Genomic DNA, 26,488 nt, shown 5'->3' on the forward strand with positions numbered 1-26,488 from the left:
AGAAATAACACCTGTCTCATTTATTTCTAAGGCCTGCCGTCCTACCATGTGAATGTCCTTTTAAAGCTCAGATGTCCCAAGAATAAATCTAGTTGTCTGAGAAGCTAGTACCTGCTTACCTGAAGTAAAATTTGTTAAACTTTATATAAAAAAAAAAAAACCCTGTGGAGCAATATCCCTAAAGAGCAAATTCAACAGGTGAATCCAGATTCTTTCAAAAATCAACAGGAAGTTATGGAGGTACATGGAGAAGTGGGCGTGAAGACAGAAGTCCAGTATGGGGTCCCAGACTCCTATGGGAGAGGAATTTCAACAAAGAGAAAGGCAGAAACTCTTCCCTGAAAACCCCACCACCTTCTGTGTGGAGAGCGTGGGTCGTGGGGAGAGAACGGGCCGTGGGAGTACCTGAGGTGCCAGGTGTTTGGGGTTTTCATGAGACAGAGAACTTGAGTGAGTTCTAGTCCCTGGAGCCTCTGTCTCATCCTGCATTGGTCTCATTTGGTACTCAATTTGAATTTTTTCTCTTTGACGCTCTAGTAAAAAAGTTTTAGTTGTGTTCAGGGGTTCAAAGTAGCAAGTCATTTCTCTGCTGGGATTTAAAAATTTTAGAAATACAGGAAAGTCTTGCCCAACTGTTGAAATGTATAGTTTGGGGCTCATTGGAGCCTACTTTGAGACCCCTCCTTTGCTGCCTGGTTTCCAGAAAACCCCCTGGTTTGATCGTTAGGGAGGTCTGCTTCAAGTATGCAATTGCCAGTCCAGAGATGGCTGTGGGGTGGGTGGGGTCGGCCGGAGCCATGCGAGTTACATTACCCAGGGCCTGTGTCTCATGCTCTGTGCTTGCATGAAGCCAGATGCAAGAACTGCAGGGCTGGCCACTTGGAGCCTGACCAGGCGTGCTTGTCTTTCCAATCAGAGCCCATCTGGGTGGGCAGACTGTTCCCAACAGCTTGATAGCAGCGTCATAATTTTCCCATCTGTATTACCCAGCCCAGAAAATTGCATATAAAAAACGAAAGGCAAACTCCTATTTTTCTCTAACCCCCAAATTAACTAAGAGATCTTTTTTGCCCAAGTTTAAACAAAGCTGGGTTTAATGGCTCTGTAGTGTTTGTGTCGCCATGGGAGACCATGTAATGACTCACAGACCATCCCCAAGTTTGTGCTTGTACCAAGAACACATCTATTAAATGCAGAGTTCAAGTGAAAGGACCTCAGGGCAGAGGCCTGTGCTTCTGGGGCAGCTGGAGAAGTATTGCCCTTGAGGTGCACCTTCCTGCCTGGTTAAGGTCATGTTTAGCTCTCTATCACCTCTGGACTTGCCCTGCTCCTGTGCCAGGCTCAGTTGAAGCAAAATCGTAAACAAGAAACAGCATTTTTTGGATATGTCCTAGACACAGCAAAACCACATGGGTCCTTTTGATTTCTCAAATGAGGATATTTCAACAGATACCTCTTGAACATCAGAAATGACTTCTTTGTAGCTCCTGAGAATCCTCCCCAAACAACTCACCGGAGACATCTTGCACAGGGGCCGGCATATGGCACATGCTCAATGAACTTCAACTAACAACAGAACAGCATCATCAATATAATAACCCTGCCCTGCTGGAGAGAGCAGCAAGGGAAGAGTGGACTTCTTCCTGCACCATTGCATATTTATAGTTGCCAGTTTTTTTCCTAAAAATATAGGTGCAATCCCACTTCCACTTGTGAAGTCTTCTGTGGGCTCGCCTACCAACTCCATGACACTATGGGATGCCCGGGTTGGCCCAGCCCTTCCAGTTTCCCCCCTCTTCCCTGCCTAGGCTACTCCATGCCCTGCCTTCTGTCCCCTGAGCATCTTGTTCCCTTCCCTGACACACTGTGCTACCTTCAGGGACAGCCCCTACCAGCTCCACCTCCTTTCCTTGCCTCCTGTGTGAGTCTTCCCGGTTTCCTGAGGCAAGGTGCGTCACCCTTGCCTCTCCCCCAATGCTGGGTTCCACCCCATGATGTTTCAGCTTCTCTGTGTTATAATTTGTGGATTCCCATCTGTTTTTCCTCCATGAGTCTCTGAGCTTCTAGAGGAAAGAAATCCCACCATATCCATCGATTTCACTTGTAGCCGACAGAATGGGGCAGAACTCAAGGACACAGTTAACTAAGCACTGGAAGGCTGGACTCTCGCTGGAAGCTTTCATTAGATCAAGTCACCGTATAGTTCTTCCAGGGGATGCAATTGAAGAGGAATCAAAAAGTGAATTCTACATCATAAATGCACAAGCATTGTGTGTCCATGACAGGGACAGGGTGGACAATTCCAGAGCCCAGGCAACTCACCCTCATATCTAACAGGTGAAAGACAACAGAGGGGAGCACAGGGTGGACATCCTGGAAGCATGCCAGAGGCCTGGCCATAGTAGATACGGAAAGATCCTGGCTCCTTGGTAAGTGCCCCAGGTGAAAGACGAGTCTGAGTGGACCATGAGAAGAGGTTTCCATGCATGGACTCAAAGGAGGCAGCAGACTGGCTCAAGTGCAGCTCCCAAGAGGAGTGTCCATCATTGGTTATGGCCTAGGGTGTGTCCCCATTCATCATGGGAGCCTGAGCACTGGATGCCACCTAGGGTTGGTCCCTGCATGAATTCATCCCATGAATGAGCTTTACTGGGGGGAGCGTCCACACAGCATTCCATGGTGACTGAGAGTGTGGGCAGGAGTCAGCCCACCTGTTCCAATTCTGACTCAGCCACATTCCAGCTCTGTGGCCTGGGGCAAGTCAATTCACCTCTGTTGACTCAGTTTCCTCAACTATCAAGTGACCTAGCGATATTATACCTCCTAAGTCTGTTCTGAGGGCTTAGTGAGTCAACCTGTGTAGAACAGTGTCCAACAAACAGTAAGCATCAATTAATGTACTTTATTGCTGTGGCCCAGGCTTCTCATTGCTTGAGAAATATGTGCCCTCAAACCTGAACCTGACAGGCTGAAATTAATGTCCCGTCCTACTTACGTCCCAGGTAACTGAACTGAAGCCAGGTTGGTTTGTGCTAGGCTCTCCTCAGGGCCTGGGCTGCAGAAGGCAGACAGCAGCAGGTACAGGGTTCTCCCTTGCCATGTTTTGAGCCCCATGCAGGCCTACAAGTCAGCAGATGTAGTGGTGAAGCGGAAATGAGATGGTTTTGAATGCTTTTGCAATGATCTCATAGCACATGGAGGGATACTATGGCTACTTGTTTTTCCTTAGCTGGAGATGGCTTGCCTGCACCTGTGGGGAGTCGAGTGGCCTCCCCCAGTCCAGCCGCACCATCATGGGTGTTAAATCCTGTGCCCTCCCCCTTGATCCTCTAACTGGTTGGAATGTGCTGGCCTGGCCTCAGGACGTGTTAATTACATCCTCTCTGGGCTCAGAGTTGTGGACACTTTTCAAATAAAGAAGTGACCCACATTTTGCCCAGGTCGCATTTCTGTGGCATCCGGCAGGCCTACAAAAACACTTTGGGGAGGAAAAGGAAAAAGAATGAAAAAGGCAACTGAGAAGCAGAGCTCTGCGCATCCTGTGGCTGGAAAACATCCTGTGTAAGGGGAGCTTGGGGGACAGTTCCCACCTTACCTTGCAAATCAAGACTAAAGAATCTGGGGTCACTCCTCAAGGGCAAGAAACTGTGCTTGGACCACAGTTTCCCCAAATATGAGAAATTGAGTTAAGACTTTAGTAGGCTCAATGGCCAGGGACTTATTTTCCTAGCTGGCTGGCACTTAAAATACTACAAAATTATCATCAATTGGGGAAGTTATTCTTTTTTCTAAAATGAAGATAACTAGTATTTTCTATAACATAAAAATATTCCATGCTAACTATTAATAATACTAACATTTAGCTGGGTGCATTGGCGCACACCTATAATCCCAGCGGCTTGGGAGGCTGAGACAAGAGAATCATGAGTTCAAAGCCAGCCTCAACAAAAGCGAGGCGCTAAGCAACTCAGTGAGATCCTGTCTCTAAATAAAATACAAACTAGGGCTAGGGATGTGGCTCAGTGGTTGAGTGCCCTGAGTTCAGTCCCTGGTACCCCCTCCAAAAAAAAAAAATAAGCATAATACTAACACTAAATCTCTAACAAAGTGTAAAGAAAACAAAATGACTCCAAGTATATATAAAATGTACTTTTAGATAAGAGTGCCCTTATTCCTGATCCTCCCTCCCTCAATTATATAGGGCTGAGTTGTTGATTCTTTCTGGGTTCAAGACCCAGCCCTGGTAATCGGCACACAAAGAAGAGCAAGATGGGACCCCTGACCTAGAGGAGCTCCCAGGGAATGGGGGTGAGGAAGATGTACAGATATTAGAATTTAACTCAGCACTTGCTATTTCTGAATTGTGAACTGGAATAAGGAAGAAGGAACTAGTCCTTCATGGGGTTGGGGTTGTTATAAGTGGGGCTTGTAGGGTAATAGAGGCCTGTTGGGGAAGAAGGGGAGGGGATCTGCAGAAAGCACCTCATTTAGAGGAGCCATCCCCTGGGAAGGTGTTGGGTCTTCTGCAGACCTGAGGAATACTTAGAGCATAGCATAAATGGTGGTAGGAGGAGAGAGGTGGGGCCAATCATGGAGTCTCACATTCATTAGCAGATAGTTCCTGTTTGCTTCCTTCTCTCTCTACTCTAAGTGGTCTAGGAAAAAAATTTTTTTCCTTCATAGTGCAGATATGTTAATGTGATCCCATGTACCCCAGAGTTCCCCAAAAACCCAAGAGCCTGTGAAAGGACAAACAGTCCCCTCCAACAACTGAAACTGCAGAATAGTAAGTAATGGTTACCAAAGTTTGATGTTGCAACAATTTTCAACAAAGCCTGTCATTATCAACTCTGCTGGGGCCCAGTTGACCCAGTCCACAAAGGGCCCTGCTTCCCCTATGACTGTGAGCTTGGCAATCCGCAGGATGCTGCAGAGCAGGTTGAAGGGTGTTTGCCTGATCTGTCTCTCCTGACATTGAGCCCCAATGGGCAGCCTGGTCCCTGCACCTTTGTAGAGTAGCCCCCTGGATGGTCTTTTCAGAGGTGGACCATCTGGCTTTCTTACACTGGTGTCAGTGAGGGAAGTTGGCGTGTGCCACCCCCAAAGAGAACAGAAAGTGCCTTTAAAAATTAGTGGGTTCCCTTCTGAGCCATGAGCCAAAAGTGAATTAACCCAGAGAGGAGACTGCACTGACAGCAGCTGGGGTGAAGAGGGTGAGGTAGTTGCTCATTCCAGCTCAGATCCTGCCGCTGCCTTGAGACAGCAGTTCTAGCCCTGCCCCCAGCCTGCAGACCTACATCGCTCTGCTATTTCCAACTACCAGCATCGGTACCTCCCTGCCTCATGGCCTTCCCCAGCTCCTCAAGCTGTTATGCACGTGTGAAGAATTACTTCTCCACCCTTTGCCTTTAGCCCCCTGCAACCAGTGTGGGAGTTGGGCCATCATTACCCCCACTCCCTCACCCCTCAAATGAGATAAACTTCCCACTGAATTTCTTAGGAAACAGAAAGTTTTGCTTCCCTCCTTTTCCCACTCTTCCATTCCCTTACTGGTTCTCTGCTGTTTCCAAATGAATGATTTTTCACTTACCTCATTTCAGGGTCTGTCTGTGTCTGGGGAGCCCAACCCAAGACAAAGGCATTTTAGCAGCTGCCCCAGGCCATTGTGATCTGCACAGGTCTGAACATTCCAGAGTGTACATCTGCAGCAGTGTAGCACGTGTTGGTCTTCTGGGTACATTTGCTTTCCATTTGTTTAGCAAGTGAATATGCCCACTCCCAGCCAGTGAGCACTCTGAAGGAAGGACCTCCTCAGGTCCCTAGCATTGCCTGTCCAAGGACGGGGCCATAGCAGGTGGCCCACAGATACTGGCCACTCGGTACATAGAGACTGGAGCTTGGCTGCCCACCCAGGCCTTGCACCAGTAGATGCCATCTCATGACATGACAGGCTGTATGTGAGGAGGGACAGGATGACCACAGACACTGGGTTCCAGTCCTCAGCTGTGGCTACTGGTTTCCAGGTTCTGTTGCTCTGTCTCCTATGTGGTGCCCAAAGTGTGGTCCTCAGACCAGTAGCACTGTGTGTTACCAAGGATTAGGATGAGAATCTGCAAGGTGACAAGCTCCCTGCGTGGTGTGCAGGCATGTGGACATGAAGGATGTGGCGCTCCCTGGGATCCAGCCCACGGCCCTCATCTGGAGAGCCAGACGAGGCCACACTTGTGCAACCACGTGCGATGACATGCATTTGTTCTGCAGCCACACTCTCGTAGCTTTCTTTGAAAGATCCATTTGTCTCAAAGCAAATAATCAATACACTTTATAAATTATCAGCTTTGGCAGTGCTAGGGTAAATAGGAGCCCAGGAAATATAAATCTTTACTTATTTATAGAGTTTATGAGCATTTATCTCACACCTGCTGTGTGCAAGGTACTGCAGGGATGCTGAGCTTCATGAATCCACTCTGTTGTTGAGCAGGGCTTTATTGTTTATTCTCTTGGAAATGCCCCACCCTGGGCAAGATGTGTTACTTCCTGTGGACGCGCTTAGCACCCCTCTTTCCATCCACCCTGTGGAGGGGTGCTTCTAATCCACAGTTTCACACAGATATCAGAGGGAGTACATACAAGACTCACCTACTGCTCGAGCTTTGATTTTGTAGATTTAAATTTACTTGGTTTATTGTGAGGATCTGGAAGCAATCCCAACACCCTGCAGGGTCCCACAGAGAAGTGTCACCACGATACAAGGTTCTACTATCTTTGTACTCTCAAAAAATAGGAAGAGAGCACGTGAAAGCTGAAGAACCTTGGTGCCAGGCCAGCACTATGCTGTTTCCTACTGATACTTGCATTTCAGCTTCTTCATTATTTATCATAAATTTTAAGCCTTAATTTATTTTATACTGAGTTGGGAGCTTAGTATTGCTTTGTGGGGTCTGAACGACAGCCCCACAGGAAAAGACATACTTACAGTTGGCTAAGCAGCAGGCGGGGACCATCACACTGAAATGTTCACATTATAGCTCCTGGTGTTGGCCAGAGGGACTGTGAAAACACGCAGGGAACATGTAAGAAATTACACTGAGAAAAATACCTTGATGTCCACTGGCTTCTTTTAAGAAACAAGTCAATCTAAAGTCAATGAAGACACAGTGGTTATTTGAGATTAGTAAACTGAGCTGAGCAACCCTTAAGAGTTTCCTTGCTAACATCTATATTTTCTAAGTGTGGCTGATGTTCATTCAGGTCTCTGGGTCAGACTACTCTGTCCACATTCCCCGTGACCCTTCCTTCCTCCTCTTTCTCCTGCAGTGATTGACCCTGTCTCATCCAGCTTCCCTTTCCTCATGTAAATGCGTCCCAGAGCCCACCTGCAACCAGGTATCACAGACTTCGCGATTTGTAATGATCAGAAATTATTGACTGGCAGTTCTAAGGCCAGGAAGCTCAAGATCAATGGACCTGCATCCAATGAGACCTCTTGTTGCATCATCCCACCGTGGAAGGACAAGAGAGGGTAAGAGATAGACAAATGGGTCCAAGCCCATCCTTTCAAAAGGAACCCACTCTTGAGAGAAGGGCCCCAATCCAGTCATGAGGGCTGAGCCCCCCGTAACCTAATGGTCTCTTGAAGGTCCCCTGTATTAATACTGTTACCATGGCAACTACATTTCAGCATGACTTTGGCAGGGGACAGACATTCAAACTACAGAAGCTCCCCGACCATCAGGACTAGTAGATACAGTCATACTGGAGGGGTCGGCAGTTACAAAATTACAAAGCTCCCTGCCTAATATAATCTGCCTTCCTCATCTCAGGGAGCAAGATGATCTCAAAGACAAGACACATGGCCTCCGTCTCCCTCACAGAGGACATATCGATAGGTGGCTGTGCTGCTTGATTGATTTCACTCACTCATTTATTCATCTTCCTTTCAGAAAACAGTTAAAGCCATTCACAATGAAACACAGTTGCTACAAAACAACCCTGCCAAAAAAAGGAAAAAGAAATCCAGGAAGAAAGGAAGGGAGAGTTGTAGGGATCAGTGGGAAGGAACTAGGTTTATACTTTGCAAAATGCATTTTCCATTTAATTCTCCCCTGCAAGTAATAAAATGATACCCAAATATTTCTGACTAACTCATAATTTAGGATTTATATTTCAACTACCATGAGTAAAACATTCTGGCTCATTCTTCTGAAAATAAGTAGGTAACTTGCATCTAATTATGTAATGAGTAAATAATGTCATGTAATAAGTAAATTGTGGAAAGTCCAATTGTAGCTGATATACAGTTCAGCTGAGTTAAATTTTAGCATAGTGCTCCTTTTTCCATGGAACCAAAGAGACAGGTACTTATTTTTTCCTGGCAAAAGTTTTAAATACAACCATCCTCTTCTCTCTCTCTCTCTCTCTCTCTCTCTCTCTCTCTCTCTCTCTCTCTCTCTCTCTCTCTCTCTCTCTGCCTTCTTTCTGTCTTTCTTCCTCCTCCCCATCTTTTCTTTCTGTTTGGACCAACAACAACATCTTTCCTCAAAACAGTTCCGTGATTGGCCTAGAAGGGCTGTGGTTCCTCTTTTCTCTCAATCAGTGATTACAACACGTTTGCTAAACAAATATTGGGTAATTAAAGATGGGCTGCTCTGAGTTCTCTAGAAGTTTTTCAGTGCTAAGTCTTCAGTGGTCTTTCAAAAAGTTTCTTTAATTGATGCAAAAGAAATAGTGGGACCATTGTTTGGGATAATCAATGAGAGGTCATTTACATGAAGGGCCCATGCTCGGTGGGAGAAGAAATTCTGGCTCAAATTGATTCATTCTGGGTCCCTTGAGCGTACACAAAAGATTTACCTTTAAGAGGCTATGTTCCCAAGCTCCTAGTTTTTAGAAAGTAAATCTGAACTATAGAACCTCTAAATCTTTTCTCAATCCACAAAGCGACACCATTTCCAAGTTCAAATTAAATAGGCTCTAAGATGTGTAAGTATTGGGGGGGGGGTCAATGTAATGAAAAGATGCTAGAAAATAAACTCAGCACAAATAGAGAGAGGGATTTGGGTTTTGAAACATCAGCTGCTCACATTGAATGCTCTTTGGCGAAAGGTAATTTTAAATCAGGAAAATTTATTTGACATCAGACCATGTCCAGAGTTTTTCCCTTTAAAAAAAAATCAATCCAAGGGAAGACACACTGTACTTTGTTTCCTTATTGTTGCAGGTAGCATGGGCATAGAGTTAATCCAGCTTCCATGCTCAGGTTTCCTATTCATGTCCTCAATTTCATTCAAACATCTTTAAAAAAAGACATAATAAGTTCCCCCTTAAGTAAGTCTGATCCCCAATTGTTCTAAAAACACAGCACTGTCCCCCCAGAGCTTCCCACACCGAGGGCACTCACATCAGCATCTGCCAAATGCTTAGAACTGAACAAGGTTCAATTCATGTTTAATTTTTGCCAGGTTACAAAATTTGAAGTTCATGCAAAACAAAGGATACATCTGTTTCCATCAACTGTTTCTTACTTTTATTACTGGATATATTTTTAAAAAATTGTTTTGCCCAGACAGCAGTTTTCACTGGCATGATTTATTACTCTCGAAGTGCCCATAGAGACTGCTCCCAGGCATGCAAACAGAATCACAAATAATAAAGGGTGGAGGTGTCTTCCTTTCACATTTCTCTAAATGGCCATTTAGGATATGTAAACATGTTGCCATTCTAATGCAGTTTATATCATCAATGGGTAGAAAAAAATATGTTCAATTACCCCAACATGACATTGGAAACATTGAGCAGGACCAAGTGATGAGATAAATAGGCTATTAAGACATCTTAATAATCAGCTCCCAATTGGAGGATTATTTACCTAAGAGAGAGAGTAGCAAAGCTTCTGTTAGCTTATTCTCTACTTTGTTACACACACACAAACACAAACACACACACACATACTCACACACACACAAAGCATTTTAGTAGTTGACATCTTGGGATTCTGTTTAAAAACATATTTTCTTTTGTTCACTTTTGAATAATAAACTAACATTTGATGTCTACCTTACTTGCAAGCATTTTATATATATTTTATGCTGATATTTTAATGTCAGAAGAGCATAAAAATGCAATTTATTAATTGCAGAATTATTTTGGAATTTATAGGTTACTGGACAGTTTGGCCATCGCTGTCTTGCTTTTTGGCTTGCCAAAAAGTTGCTTTAATAACAGCAACTTTTTGCAGAATTAAAATTGTTATAATAGCATTTTTTTTACTTCCAAAACAGAAATAGATTGAAAAAGATTAAGACATTGTTGCAAGGTGAAAACAATTTAATTATCTGTAGTTAATGATCTGAGTATCTGTAGTTAATGATTTAAAACTGAGTTCAGGTCACTAAGAAAACAAGCTTGTATGTTTTGATTCAATCAATTTTTTTTTTTTTAAAAGGGAAACTGGCTTTCTTGGTAAATTGTTGAGATTTTTCATTTCCAGGAAAGTGTATTTTCAGGTTACTGTGACACTGATCCCCAGGTACTTATACTGAGTTGGGTTTGGGTTGGGGCATTTCTAGGACTAAGTCACAAAGTGAAAGAACTGAGAAAAACGAAGAGACACAGGGCTTCCAAGATGGCTGGGTTTAGTTTTCCTGATAGCTCACAGACTTCCACATTAGGACTTTTGACTTGAGTCATGACAGCTGGATTTGTCTAGCATGTCACTGCCAGGCATCATCCACAGTGCTTCATGCTCTGTCCCACTGAGTCCTCACAGCCACTCCGAGGCAGTCACTGCTCAGACGCTGCTTTGAGGCCTAGAGGATGAAGTCACCTGTTCCAGTTCTGTGACTGGTCACCATAGCGCCAAGTCCAACTCAGGGAGAGCATCTGAGCTGCGCTGTGAGCTGCCACACTGCAGCTGTGCACTTCCTGTCTGCTGTGGCCTCTCGGCTCCCTGAAGGTAGAATTGTTGGGCTGATATTTACTCAAAGAAAATTTTTCACAGGAACCGGCATCTGAGCAGTGGACTCCCACCTCCTTTGCTTCCAGTTCTATTTTGCTAAGGGGAGCCGCACGTGTCTAGTGTGGGTGTGGTTCAGGGAGGCCTTGTTGTGGCTGGGATGGTGCCACCTGACATTCAGCTCAGGAGAGCAGGGCTAGAATGTTTAGTGACTTCATGGTTCTACGTTTTCTAAGGAAAGTAACTCTAACCCCACAGTCAGGGAGACTATTTGAAATGTCATTTGAAAGGTTAACATCTTATACTCTGCACAGAGGTACCAAAAGCCTTTCTGTACCAGATGCAGTGGTGCACGCCTGTAAACCCAGTGGCCTGGGAGGCTGAGGCAGGAGGATCTCTAGTTCAAAGCCAGCCTCAGTAACGTTGAGGCACTAAGCAACTCAGTGAGCCCTGTCTCTAAAGAAAATACAAAATAGGGCTGGGGATGTGGCTCAGTGGTCGAGTGCCCCTGAGTTCAATCCCAGGTATCTTGCCCCTCCAACCACGGCCAAAAAAAAAAAATCCTTCTGGTATAATAGAACCAAGAACCACATGCCTTTGGTAGGTAGACTTCTACCTCTTCCAGAGCAAGGCCCACTAGTTAAAAATGGCTTTTAAAACTGAAAGTTGGTGTCACTGAAGGGAGCTCTCTGGGGGAAGGGAAGTGGAGAAGGAGGTGCTCACAGATGCCTTGCATGCCGTTGAGAATTTTCTGTTTCCATACTTACAGACATTTTTATATTTTTCATATGTAGCACACATGTTCTAATGTGAAAAAAAATCATTGAAATTTTAAAATGTATTTCCTATGTGCCAGGTAACATGCCTGGCAATGAAGACAATAATCTTTATAATAAAATACTCAGGCTTTATCAAATAACTTATTTTTTCCCTTCATTGATATTTCTGGGATTATCAGATCCTATTGAAATAATGCTTATACTATGATTGGTTGCTGTCATTTTTTACTTGTGTTTTTATTAGTGCATTATGATCAGGCATAACATGGGGTTCCCTCTGACATGTTTTGTGCTTGCATATAACCTAGTTTGCTGCATTTTGTTCCCCAATACTTCCGTTCTTGATTGCCACCATTTTTAACCAATGGCTCCATGCCAGGTCCTTCGTAGGTATCATTTCCTTATTCCTCACATCATGATAGATTCTGGTAACAGCAGGAAGAGTATTATCACCTCCTATCCCAACAGGCCTGGAAGACAGAGTGGGTCCAAGGTTTGCTGGGAGTGCCACACATCTTAAAGGACCCTTGGTGACAAGGCTCTCTCCCTCCCTCTCTGCCATCCTCAGTATATCTGACTTGGCTCCCTGACATTGTCCCTCATGCCTGCCACCCCAGACCCAGGCAGCACATGCAGATCCAGCAAGTCTACTTGAAGAAAAAAGGCACATCCTATTTCCTTTTGTTTGGGGTGTGGTATTTTCCAGCAATCTCCCACCCCAGAAAGCTTCGCCTCAGGTCCAGGATTAGGTCATAAACTCAGCCCCTCCTTCAGGAGTTGGGTAGCTATCATTTTCTCTTTATGGCAGGGTGGGGTTCTACTGGTAGGGCAGATGTGACAGAGTGAGATGCGACTGCAAACAGGAGATCTGAAGTATCCGCCACTGGACTGCTAGCTCCAATTTACCAATGCAGAAACTGAGGCCCAAAGTGGTTAAAGAAGATGCTGATAATTATACAACCAATAAAGACCAGGGGTAGAAATCACCCCAAGTTTGTCTCACCATAAAGCCGGCCATGCCAAAAATTAAAATCAAATAAATCCACCTGTGCAGCCACCCTCAAAAAGAAATAGAGAAGTAAAAAGTGCTATTTTTCTGAAGGGCATCAGGCTTTCCCACCCTCAGTTCCAGAGCTCTGTGCAGGAGTGGTAGGGGGTGATCTTCCATAACAATAAATATTGCCATATGCCAGGAAGTACACTGGCACTGTGGGTCCAATGACGAGTCTGGTGTGGTGCAGACTTTGCAAAGCACAGTGGGAAATGAAACTCACCTGGCACATATATTGCAGGTGGGCATGTCAGGGCTACATTGAGGGTAGGGCCAGAGGCTGAGGGGCACAGGCATGGGGCAACCGACTTTGGCTGGAAGAATCAGGGAGAACTTCACTAAAGAGGTGACATTTGAATTAGTTTGCAAAAGTACGCAGGAGTTCTTTTCGGGTTCTCTAGAGAAACAGACCAATAGGACAAGTAGATGTAGCTATTTAGGAGGAGATTTACTATGGCAATTGACTCTGGCTGCTATGGAAGCTGAGAAGTCCCAGAGCATGGGACAACTGGACAACCAAGAAAGCCAGTGGTGCGGTTCAGGCCTAGTTCCAAGGCCTGAGAGCCAGAGAGGGGAGCTGAGGGCTGCTGAGGTTAAGTTTGGGAGTCCAGAGGTTCAAAAACCAGGACCTTCTGTATCAAGAGCAAAAGAAGGACATCTCAGCTCAAAGAGAAGGAGAGAGAATTCTCCCTTCTTCTGTCCTTTTGTTCTATTCACATGGTCCCAACAGAAGGGTTGATGCCAGCCCGCACTGGCAATGGTGGATCCTTTTTATCCCATTGATGATTCAAATGCTAACCTTTTCCAGAAGCACCCTCAGAGCCACACCCAGAAAACATGCTTTACCAGCTATCTGGGCACCCCTTAGCTCAATCAGGTCGACATGTCAAATCAACCATTACAAGGGTGCAAGAGGAGGAGGAGGAGGGGAGGAAAGGCTGCCATAGCCAAAGGCCTTCCCTGCTGGAAAGCATCTGCTCCTAATGGAAGTTGAATCATTAATGCAGGTAATGAAGCAAAAAGACCTCAGGGGCCTCCTTTAAGGAGCAGTCACAGATAACAACCAGGACACAGCCAGCTCCAAAACTAAAACATCTTCAATTCATAATCTTAATTGTTTTATCCAGAGATATCTGAACCCATTATAAAAGATAAGCAGATAATTTTCTGCCGAAGTCTGGCTGGGCACAAATCACCGAGCCGCCACAAAGCACTTGTATGTTCAAACAGGAAACTTTATTGCCTGAACTCCAACAGCACTCCACGCACACTCCCTGGGAACTCTCCCAAACGCCACCCACACCGGGAACTTTACCAACCAACAGCGAACTCCCCAGGAATCCCCGCTGGAACTCCAAAGTAGCAGGCGCCCCAGGCAGACAGCAGGGGTCTATATACAATTGAATACACAACCTGTTTCAATCCAGCATCATCTTAATGTCTGGCCTTTCAACCATTACTTCTGGCAAAATGCCAGGGGCCATGCCGACTGGGCTGTAGCTCTCAACAATTTTCTCCTTTGTTTTCTCATGATGTTGCTTCTCATTCAGGGATGGTGTCTGTGTTAGTCCATTTTGTGTGGCTGTAACAAAATACCTGAGACTGGTTTATTTAGCTCACAGATCTGGAGGCAAGGAAGTTCAAGATGGAGTAGCTGCACTTGGCAAGAACCTCTTGCTAGGCCAACATGGCAGGTGGCATCAAAGTGTTGATAGAAATGGGTACGAAGGAGGTCAAATATGTGGGGCAGCCTTGCTTTGTAGCAACTCAGTCCTACTGCAACCAGGACTTCTCAGCTTCCATAGTAGCAAGAGTCAACTAACCCACTCTTGAGTCCTGCACTAATCCTTTCTGAAGGTCGGGCCCTGTGACCTAATCACTTCCCACTGGGCCCCATGTCTTATAGGCTCCATCGCCTCTCAGTTCAGTCTCTTTGAAGACCACAATCCTGGCACAAACCACATCCACACTCAAGCGGTTCTGTAATTTTACTGTCTCAAACCAAATGGATCCTTTCTTTTCAAAATGACATTATTCAAGTGTCTTTTTTTATTGTGCTTTGTTGGGAAAATCAAGAAAGAAAAAGAAAAATATTTCAATATGTTAATACCACGCACAGATTTCTTATTCTGCTATACAGAGTGAAAGCAAGTATCTGTCCCCCTCTTCAACCCGCACATCTGAGTTGGGTCACATCACACACAGTCTGTAATGCAGAGAATTAAGATGTGGGTAGGAAACAGCCAGGAGTCTTGTGATTTGAATATATGGAAGTTTACCAATGAAACATCAGTCCAATTAGTGTAAAGGCAATAAGAAAATCTACCCACAGTGGAAAGTAGAAGAGAGATGAACTGGAAGACGTGTAGGAGATGTAAACTCAAATTTTTTACGTGCTCCGAATTAAGCTGATAAATCAAATTGAACTTGTATTTCTCTGGGATGGTTTCAATGGCTTCATAGAAAGTCCCATCTTAACATGTGGAATGTCTTTCCTTTTATAGGAGAACCACAAAGATCTCAGATTTGTCCATTAATTGGTCTGCCTAACCACCTATTCATTTATATCTATCTACAATCTATAATCTGTCTGTCTGTCTGTCTTCTACCTGCCTCAGTGATTTCATATTTGCAAATTCACCTGCTCACTGAGGCGTCTGTAACCTTGAGTCAACACCATGGTGCTTCCATGGTCCCTCACAGACAGGAGCAGAGTGGGCAAGGATTTTCCCAGCTACAGATAGACAAGGTGACGTGCTATGTGCTGTCCCCCCTGGTACTGTAGAAAGCCAACTCTTTCTGTGGCCTCAGCACCACTTTCTCATACTGTGTCTTTCCTTTTCTTGGTGACTTTGCTATTTGAAGGGCCACCCATGTGTACTGCTGAAGTGCTCTTTTGTGTTCCTGAGTGCAAGAGGACTGCCTAGGGAATGTCCATGGTAGATGTGCTTCATGCTTCATGTAAGGTGCACTGCTGGGAGCTCAGTTTAATCCTCAGCATGCACTGGACAAGAAGCCCTTAGACAGAAGCATAAGAAGAGGTTATGACCAGAGGCTTGCAGAACCTCACCCTGTGCTTCCCTGAGAAGCAGTGCTTCATTACCCCCTCCTTCAGTGTGACACTGACAAATAGCTACGTGTGTGATATGTGTGGTATGTATATAAGCACACATGTGCACACATACACACACATTTTTTTCCATGACTAAAGAGAGAGGTATATAAAGTGATGTATCCTCAGTTCACCTGCCATGAATCTATTACACAGATTTCCCAGAGCTGAAGTAATTTACTATCACCCCACAGTCGTGCTTTGCCCACTCCATGATTGATGAATGTGTTAGTCGGTTTTCCATTGCTATAACAAAATGCCTAACATAATTAGCTTATAAAGAGGAAAGGTTTATTTTGGCTCACAGTTTGTCCATGATCACTTGGCTTCATTGCCTAGGGCCTGTGGAGAGCCAGTCCGTCATGGCCATGGAGTGCAGCAAAGCAAAACCGTTTACATCATGAGCCAGGAAGCAAAGAGAGAGACTCAGGGGGCTGAAGTCCCATGATAGCCTTTGAGGGCACACCCCCGAGTGACCCCAAGCCTTACCTCCTAACAGTCCCACTACCCCTCACCCTTGATGACCAAGCCCTTAACACCTAGACCTTTGGGGACACAAACCATGGTGATGGGGTTCCCATGACAAGGGACTTTCAAGATTAAAATCCAGAAAAATCTCAGCTACATTAAAGAGTTCGTCTCTCAAAACCAAAGAAGAACTGTGGTGAGAGGAGGGACCAGTGTCCACCCTCCCAGCTCTGGGTGGTGTCATGGGAGAGGGACACTCCTGGAAAAATGCCCTCAAGGAGGTTAGCACCCTGGGCTTCTGAAGGTCCTATGCAGAGCCCGTGTGCCCTGGTCAAGCCCCACTGAGAAAGCTTGTTTGTTTTATACTTCTAACCGCACCTACTACTGCCTCTTTGGAGTTAGTGGGGACTTCAAAGAGTTGAGCAGTGAAGAAAGAAAATGTTTAAACAAAGAATAGCAGACACCCAGAAACTAAGACATTTATTAAATTCAGGCAACCAAACGTATTAAAAATACTTTTTATTACTCTTTTATAAATTGATTGAAGACAGAGGAGAGAAAAGTATGAATTATGGGGACAAACCACATTTCCTAAAATGAAAAATTCTCAAATTTTTCAGAGACTTAGGACGCTACTTGGATTAGTGGTTTCAACCCTTCTGCACATGAGAATTATTGGAGATATAAAAATTCCTGTGCCGGACCGCACCCATGTCAGGGCAATTAAACAGGGATCGGGAAGGGATTTCACGATTTAGTCTTACAGCCAGGTCTGAGAACCACCCACATGGGGTGGTGCAGGGAAAGGAAGCAGGAGCCCCCAGCCTCCATGGGAACAAGCACAGTGATCAGTGATAAGTCGGGACCCAGGCAGGAAGAACAGGAGGCCACAGCATGCAGGGCTCTGCTCAGGGGTCATCTCAGCCCCAGAAAGGGAAACACTTGACTGTGCTTTGGCTGTGCCACGCACTGACTGTATGGCTATGTTTGTCCCAGTGTTTAAAGACTTTCCTGACAAGATGAGTGGTGATATCAATGAGCAAAGCGTTCACATTTGGGAGACACACCCAACTTGGTGAACCATGATTTTGCCAAATGACTAATGTGGTCAATGTTGGTTAATTTTACAAAAGCATGCACAGAAAAAAAAAAGATTCATACAAAATGCAAGATAGACAGTGACTTTTAATGTAAGATGAGGAAAAAATTAATTAATGTTGTACATAGCAACTCACCTTCAAGAAAACTACCACTAATTGAGTTTGGTTGTAATACTTGCAAAAAAATGTATAGGTATATCACTGCTCTAATTTCTTGTACTGGAAAATGTTATTTTTCTTGAAACATGTCATGTGTTTAATATGCACTAGGTTTCTTGTCTGATAATACTTTTAATTTTTCAATTAGAATTTCATGTATGGTAAGTATCAGTGGATATAACCCAGATAACCCTTTTGGAGGCTTCAATAAGTTTGAAGAAGGTAAAAGGGTCCTGAAACCAGAAGGCTTAAAAACTGGTGACCTATTTTGTGTTTCCAGAGTATTTATGATGCTTATGTAAGTAAATCGCACATATACATAAATAGGACTGCAAAACTGTGATGATGAAGGAGACACAGCGCACAGGAGTGGACTGATTTGTGCATGAGTAGATTTAGGTTTGTGGGAAGGGCTGGTGGCATGCCAGCCGGGGTACAGCTTCAGAGACAGAAAGGGTATTGTGACCTGGCAGGTTAGCCTTCTATCTGAGCCTGATTCCAAAATGGCGGTGATGGTAGTGCTTTGTACAGGGTTGCAGGAGTAGCTATTTTAAAAGCTTGTAGAATGAGCTTGGCCCTTGGACACACTGCTCTCTGTGAGTCAGCTGTTATAATTTTAATAGTGAGTAAGGCATGTACGTCAGCAGGGAGAGAGTCGGGCCACAGTGAAAGCATGCAGGTGCTGCCTGACCCCTGGGGACAACTGAAAGCAGAAGAATGCAGCCCTGGCCCCAGATACCACAGGCCTTGCGGGAGGGAAAGGAATGGGAATCTCCTAAACCCCTTCTTGACCTAACGCCACACTTTTTAATCCCAAACCACACCTGTTGCCCCTGTGAGGGGCGTGGATATGCTCCAAGCTCTCAGAACAGACAATATGAGGTTGGCTTGCCTGCCTAGTTATATTTTTTTCTTGTTCCTACAGTCTGATTCATGTTCCCTGCAGTTCCATTTGGCTGCCAGAGAGGATCATTCAAAATTATGTTGATTTCAGCAAATAAGCAGCCGCCCTCACCTTGAGGAGGAACCACTGATTTTATAGTGAGAAAGACTCAATGAAATTAAAGGAATATATATATATATATATATATATATATATATATATATAGAGAGAGAGAGAGAGAGAGAGAGAGAGAGAGAGATAGATCAACAAAATGAAATGATGGTAGAATGTCTATTAAAAATACAAAAGAAGTATCTGATTCCAAAGTTGAGGAAATTACCTGAAATGTGATATCACATTCTCAGTAGGACAAACAGCAAATAAAATGTCACTTCTCCTGTGTCCCTACCTCCTCTTATCTCCCTGTATCAGCAGGATTTTTGCAATTGTTTTGCAAACTTACAGAGAATGTTGGGCTTCAATTCTCAAACCTTGTTGGGCTCCATGTCACCTCTGTGGGTGTGCCTGATGACACTGATTAACCCTAACTCCCCTTGTGTCCCCTCCAGTTTTGCTTGTCTTTGAGGACTTCTTCTCCAGCCAGCATGCTCTGTATTTCACAGAGGTGTTTAGCCTATTCTCTGTCTGCTTCATTTGGACAGTGGACTTTTGGTTCTTGTTCTTCAGTGCTGTTTTCCTAACTTCTAGAATGGGCCTGATATATGACAGAGACCCCCATATCCCACTTTTACATTTAAACAGAAAATAGAAAAAGTCCCTGGGATGTGTCGCATACCGTGACTTTACATGGTATGCAAAAAAATGTCTTGCAAAAATCTATTAGACCCAGGAGCATCCTGCAAAACCTGACAACTATGTGAGCTCAAGTATGAAACAGGCTGTCAGGAACTTATTCCAAGGACCTTTATTTTTCAGTTACCTAATGCTGCTGTCCTCTAGTAAACAGATTTCTGTTCAGTTAGCTGCCCAGCTTGTGAAAGCACAAACCTTTGTACTACACACCAATACAGGGTATTGTGCCCTAACAGGGCTCAAAAAATAATTTTAAAAGATTGATTGGCAGATATATCTCACTTCCCCAAGAGCTGTGCACCTGTGTGATCATACATGAAATCTTTGAAAATCAACTTGATCAATTTGTCCCGCAGTAAATATTTCTTGGAAAGCACAGAATTCCTTGGCAGCTGCTAAACTTCTTTTGAAGGTCACATTTTGTCACACAAGGCTTGCTTAAATCAGTGAACTGAGACAGACACACACTGGGTGTTGAATCTCCGGGCCCACTTCTGTGCCAGGCTGATGACTGCTGAATGAGAAGTGGTCTCTTTAGGAGACTGGACAGGCATAGCAGCCCAAGTTACCGGTGAAAGGAGGCACCTTGAGCCCCTCCAGGCCAGGATGGCTTACTCACCCATCTCACCCCGTGCCCAGCCCAGGCAGGTCACAGGCCTGCAGCGTCTGGCTGGTGAGTAAAGCAAGAGGAAGCCAGGGATCACATGCAGTCAGTCACCAAACAAGGTCCTGCAGTGAGAACATAGACACCAGGGGTCACTAGGGACACTTACGGAGGAGGTGGGACAGGAGGTCTATTCTGAAGGAAATTAAAACTTTACATACAAGAACAAAGGGTAAAAGGAAATTCCAAATGCAAGAGTGATTTAGACCTGTGCACCATTCATTAGAAGGATTTTGAGTCTCAACCTCCAAAATATATTTATTTATAGTTATGTATGTTCTGATTCAGCAGCATTATGAATTTTAAAAATATACACAAAGACTGAGATTTTAAAAGTGAACTGAAAGATAAAAATAAGCCATCCTTCTAATCATTTTTATTTACCTATTAATGATATATTGTTATTTCTGCTAAACACAGATTACATTTCAAATCATCTTTTTTGATAATTTTGAATTATTTTGGCTAAATTCTTGTCATGTGGAATCAGATCACATTGGCTGATAAGTTTGAAAAGATGTGTCTCTGGGCTGGGGATGTGGCTCAAGCGGTAGCGCGCTCGCCTGGCATGCGTGCAGCCCGGGTTCGATCCTCAGCACCACATACCAACAAAGATGTTGTGTCCGCCGAGAACTAAAAAATAAAATATTAAAAATTCTTTCTCTCTCTCTCTCTCCTCTCTCACTCTCTCTTAAAAAAAAAAAAAAAAAAAGACTGTCTCAAAATTAAAAATAAAAAGGACTGGGGATGTGACTCAGTGGTAAAGTACCCTGGGTTCAATCTAAGGTTCCAAAAAAAAAAAAAAGAAAAAGTATAAAAAAAGAAAAGATGTGTCTCCTAATTGGCATTTTTGTTTGCTTTGCTTTTCATCTGTGTTATTAGAATTGCCTTTATTTCTTTGAAGGAACTTATTTCAGTTACTTGTGGGAGTTACTCAGTTAAAGACAGATAATATAATCTACTCATCCAATCAAGCATTTAAGAACTGTAGGAGGCTGAAAGACACTTACATAAACAGATGGGTGATAACACTGTGGAAGGAGGCAGACCTTGCCCAACAGGGGTGTGTGGCCGACTTCTGACTCAGGGCAGATGAGAGTGCCAGGGTCAAGGTTCATCTTGAGACCACTACCAGTGCTTCCTCCATGCAGGTGGAATAGATAGCCAGTCCACCTGGGAGGGGTATATGTGTGGGGTCAGAACATTAATGAGCTTGAGAGGTTTGACCTGGTGAGGTAGGCTAATAAGAATATTTGCATTTTTTTTTTTAAGAAAAGAGCAACTGGGGCAAAGTTTTATTTTTTAAAAAAAGAATTTTTCCTGGAAATCAGCAGGGGAAATGTAAAATCTCCAAGAAACTGATTCAGAGGAGCTGTGAATAGAATTTATTTAGCTCTAGCTAGCTCCTTCCGATGGCTTTCTGTACAATTGTCACCGGCTATCCATGAGATTCCAATTTTCTTTTAAATTAGAAGCTCCCTTCCTCATTGCTCTTGGCAGGAGAGAGCCAGGAGCTGCCTGCTGTACCTGGTGAGCCAGCTGGCCAGCACGGAGCATTCATCCCACCATGTCCTGCTGTTGGAGATCAGGCGCATCACGGAGGCCTTCTCCGGCATCCTGGGCCCTCAGAGCAGAGACATCTTCCGCATGAGCAACAGCTTCACCACCATTGCTGGGCTCCTTTCCCAACAGCTAGAAACCTCCAGGGCCGGGAGTGGCAGGTGAGTGGGCTCCTGAATGCCTATCCCATGGGTCCCGGGGACCTCTGAGGGGGAGCTTAGAGGGAGGCACTTTCTTTTGGATTTCTGAGGCTTCCAAGGAAAGCCAAGCCCAGGTCTCAGGAGAGTCACTTCTAAGTAGATTAGGGCACTGGCCAGATTTTTTCCTATCTTTGGAAACCAAATATAACAAAAAGATTTTAAGAGGTTTTCAAAATACAGTAAAGGAATAAGAATGTACTACAAATAATAATGTCATGTAGCCCCCTCACTTGTTTTTCAATAGGCATTGTATAATGACCTACTTTGTAGCAGAAATAAGACAAAACATAAAGAGACAGGGCTTGTTGCTTATGCCCACCACATTCACTGTCTGGTAGAGGAAATAAATATTTAAATAATTATAGGATGCAACTAGAGAGAATTGGAAGATTGTGCTAATTTAGGTGGGTTCAAAGAATGTGGGGAGCATCGAGATGTGGGAAGCACTGGTTTCTGCATGGAAGAAAGAAGGGTGGAAGTTGAGCTCAGGAAAGGTTTTCAGAGAGGTGAAATTTTGAACTGAGTCTTGATTGTATGAGGATGTCTTTTGGGCAGCATGTGAGAAAGCATGGAACTTTCTAGAAACAGGCATCATTTTTGTATGACTGAGGTGTATGTTACAAGAAAAGCAACATTTGGAGATGCTGATGAAGAGGCAAGCAGGGGCCAGAGGATGGTGGGCTGGACGTTACTTCCCAAGAAACTTGAATTTTATCATGTTGGCAATGATGAGTTATTGTGGAGTTTGATGTATGGCAGGTTATGGTAAGAATTCATTTCAGGAAGCTCACTCTGGCCTCATACAGAGAAAATCTCAGGAAGAAGGAGACAGGAATCAGATCAAATGAGGGAAGGACAGGAAAGTGTCCAGGGGTGCTGGCCAAGACAAAATTATTGATGATGGTGGTGAATGAGCTGTTAGTGATATGGCCAGGCTGGAGACAGCCTGCCTGGTATTTTAGAATGAAAGTTAATATGATGCCCAGGACCAGACTTTTAAGATTGCCTTTGAAAAAGTAAGGAAGATCTTGCACAGAAGAGGAAGTAATTTTATATTGTTATGCTAAACTTTGAAGAAAGAAAGATTTGAAAATAACAAATATGCTATTTCAGTAGATCCTCATGACCACCTTACAAAGCAAGAAGGGCAGATATCATTATTCCTATTTCATAGAAGAAGAAACAGGGCTCAGGATAGGTTAAACATCTGCTCAATGTTACATACTGACTAGCTGACCTTGGAGGGACTTCTGACTCTGTGCATTGGTATTCAGTACTGGAGCAGAGGCAAGGTCCCTCTGAGACTAGCACCAAATATGTGAGGTTCTGGAATAATGAATAAAGCATTTCTAGCATGAAACAAGGATTTTTAAAGCCATGAGAAGCATTTTCACAAAATAGTGCATGTTTAGTCAAAAGAATGCATTTTATGGCCACATGGTAAAGAGCCTGAAAGTCCTAAGTGACACAAGTTGCCATTTCTGCCCTCCAGGGGTTCACAAAATGCAGAAGTGCATGCAGCAGGGTGTGGAGCAAGAGAGATGTGCTCACTCACCAGCAGCTGGGAAATTGGAGTATGTTTCACACCCCCTCCTGCCCAAAAAAAAAGAAGAAGAAAGTGAAATTTAAGTTCATTTTCTATTTCTTGGGTATCTTCCAGGTGCCAGGCATTTCTTTAGGCACTAGGTTAAGTTGTTCAGGATGAATGAGAATTCCCTGGATAAGGGGAGAAATGGTGCTACAAGTACAGAGCATAGCCCATGCCAAAGCACGAGGGCTTCAAGAGAACCAAGTAGAAGTGGGAGGAGGGCAACTTGGACTCTGGTGTTTCTCCCTGGCTCCCCAGCAGTCAAAGTCATGAGTTTCCAGGAAACACAGGAGCTCTGGAGTCTCTCATATCCTCGTCATCAAAAAGCATCAGTGGGGAGGGATCCAAGATGGCAGGCTGCATTTCCAGTGGTTTGACTCAAATTCAAGCAGTAGGAGTACACTTCTCAGCAGGGTCGGGAAAAGGGGAATTCACTGAAACTCAATGTTGGACGGTCAGAGTCTCACAGATACTCAGAAAGTTGAGTTCATTGAACAAAGAACAAGAAAGAGTACATTGGAGCCAAGCCATCTGAGACAGCAGTAGCAGGGTCCCTTCACTGCAGAGGGGAGGGAGAACCCAAATAGAGAAATGCAACAAACAAATCTAGAAGGGGAAAACCTATAGAAAACAAAAGCAGCCTGAATGTAGCTGATCCAGAGACTATACAGCAAATTGGCATTTGAAAAGTGCTCTGTTTCTCAGCTGGCAGTGGAGAGCCGAGATGTGAGCTATCTTGAGGAAACCATGCTGCAGCTTGCTGTTGTTGGAGCCTGTGACATCATAGCAAATAATTGCAATACTGTCCTGGCAAGAACCTAGGAAGTACCTAGCAGAATGTGAGCAAAAAAAAAGACACAGCTATTGTACCTAGGGGGATTCAAGTCAGGGATACTGAAAGGAGTGCAACTTGGTTTCACTTTGAGTCTGATGACAAACGTGACCAGTTGAAGAGGATCAGGAAACTGAATAGGCATCCATGATTGCACTCAGGACTGAGCCCAAGAAGGCTATATTTGTGGGCAGTAGAGCATGGTAGACTTGTGGAGGGTTGGCTCCCTGCTCCTATGATCAGAATTTTCGGGAGTCACCTGAGATCCAGACTCAGCGGAGATCAGCATCTGCCCAGCCCTAGGGGGTGTTGTTCTAATCTCTCCAGAGCAGATACCATCCACTGAAGTCTCTCCGGCCTGATTAGACCTAAGTCCTAGCTGCTGGAATTCCACACATAGAACTCCGCAACAGCCCTAACTGGGAATGCATTTATCTTGTTTGTGCGGACAACATTCCAAGCCGAAAACTATTTCAACCAACTTCAGTCTTAGGTCATTCCAACTAGCAGCTAGGTGAGCAAAACAAAAAGAAAGGGTATAACACCCCCCAGTCCTCACTGTCTTTAGGGGTGCATAACCCAAGAAGAAAAAGAAAAGGTTGTAACCATCCGTCCTCCTTGAAGTTGTGACCACCTCAATGGAAACAATTCTTGCATTAAGACTTTTTTCTCTTTTTAATTTTTTGTTCTCTCTGTATGAACTCAAAGAGGGAATAAAAAACCTTCCAAGATAAGCAGAAACTAAAAGAATTCATGACTACTAATTGGTTTATCCAATTAGAAAAACATAAGCTAGAAGAATGGATTAAAAAACAATATCCAGCCAGGTGTAGTAATGCATGCCTGTAATCCCAGTGGCTTGGGAGGCTGAGGCAGGAAGATAGTGAGTTCAAAGCCAGCCTCAGCAAAAGCAAGGTGTTAAGCAACTCAGTGAGATCCTGTCTCTAAATAAAATACATAAAAGGGCTGGGGATGTGGCTCAGTGGTCAAGTGCCACTGAGTTCAATCCCCGATACCATAAATAAATAAATAAATAAACCCACCAATGTCCAAGTGTATGTATGTTATTTGCAAGAGACTTACCTTGCTGGGAATGGAACCACCATTTGACCCAGCTATTCCCCTTCTAGGTCTATTCCCAAAAGACCTAAAAAGAGCATGCTACAGGGACACTGCTACATCGATGTTCATAGCAGCACAATTCACGATAGCAAGATTGTGGAATCAGCCTAGATGCCCTTCAATAGATGAATGGATAAAAAAAATGTGGCATTTATACACAATGGAGTATTACTCTGCATTAAAAAATGACAAAATCATAGAATTTGGAGGGAAATGGATGGCATTAGAGCAGATTATGCTAAGTGAAGCTAGTCAATCTTTAAAAAACAAATACCAAATGACTCCTTTGATATAAGGGGAATAAACAAGGACAGGGTAGGGACGAAGAGCTTGAGAAGAAGATTTACATTAAACAGGGATGAGAGGTGGGAGGGAAAGGGAGTGAGAAGGGAAATCGCATGGAAATGGAAAGCGATCCTCAGGGTTATACAAAATGTCATATAAGAGGAAAGGAGGGGTAAGACAAGATAATACAAATGGAAGAAATGATTTACAGTAGAAGGGGTAGAGAGAGAAAAGGGGAGGGGAGGGGAGGGGAGGGGGGATAGTAGAGAATAGGACAGACAGCAGAATGCATCAGACACTAGAAAGGCAATTTGTCAATCAATGGAAGGGTAACTGATGTGATACAGCAATCTGTATACGGGGTAAAATTGGGAGTTCATAACCCACTTGAATCAAACTGCGAAATATGATGTATTAAGAACTATGTAATGTTTTGAACGACCAACAATAAAAAAAAAGGGAGAGACTTACCTTACAGGCATAGACAGCCAAAAGCTGAAAGTGAAAGGATGGAAATTTATATGCCATGCAAATAGAGCCTGAAAAGAAGCAGGAGTAGCTACTCTCATTTTTGACAAAGCAGATTTCAAACCAAAAGTAATCATAAGTGACAAAGAAAGTCACTTCATACAATCCAACCAGAAAATATGACAGTAGTAAATATTTATGCCCCAAATGTTAGTGCACCTAATTACATAAAATATACACTACTTGAATTTAAGGTTCAGATAAAACCCAGCACAGAATAATTGGTGATCTCATCATACCTCTCTCACCAATAAATAGATAATTCAGACTTAAATTCAGTAAAGACTCCTAAAAACTAAAAAAAAAATATAAATCAAATGGACATCTATAAAATATTTCATCCAATGACTGATGAATTCATTTTCTTCTCATCTGTTCATGAAACTTCCT

The 26,488-nt window shown here is 43.8% G+C and overlaps 1 protein-coding gene across 2 annotated transcripts in view; it reads left to right on the forward strand.

The window, feature by feature from the left end:
• Window positions 1-26,488, forward strand: part of Veph1 (ventricular zone expressed PH domain containing 1) — a 210,018-nt gene that overhangs the window by 75,000 nt on the left and 108,530 nt on the right. For both annotated transcript variants that reach the window (XM_026392926.2, XM_026392927.2), the window contains exon 6: window positions 21,484-21,704. In XM_026392926.2, coding sequence (XP_026248711.2) covers window positions 21,484-21,704 — 221 coding nt within the window. The remainder of the gene's footprint in view (window positions 1-21,483; window positions 21,705-26,488) is intronic.

The sequence above is a fragment of the Urocitellus parryii genome, chromosome 2, assembly GCF_045843805.1.
Source record: "Urocitellus parryii isolate mUroPar1 chromosome 2, mUroPar1.hap1, whole genome shotgun sequence".
Taxonomy (NCBI): Eukaryota; Metazoa; Chordata; class Mammalia; order Rodentia; family Sciuridae; genus Urocitellus; species Urocitellus parryii.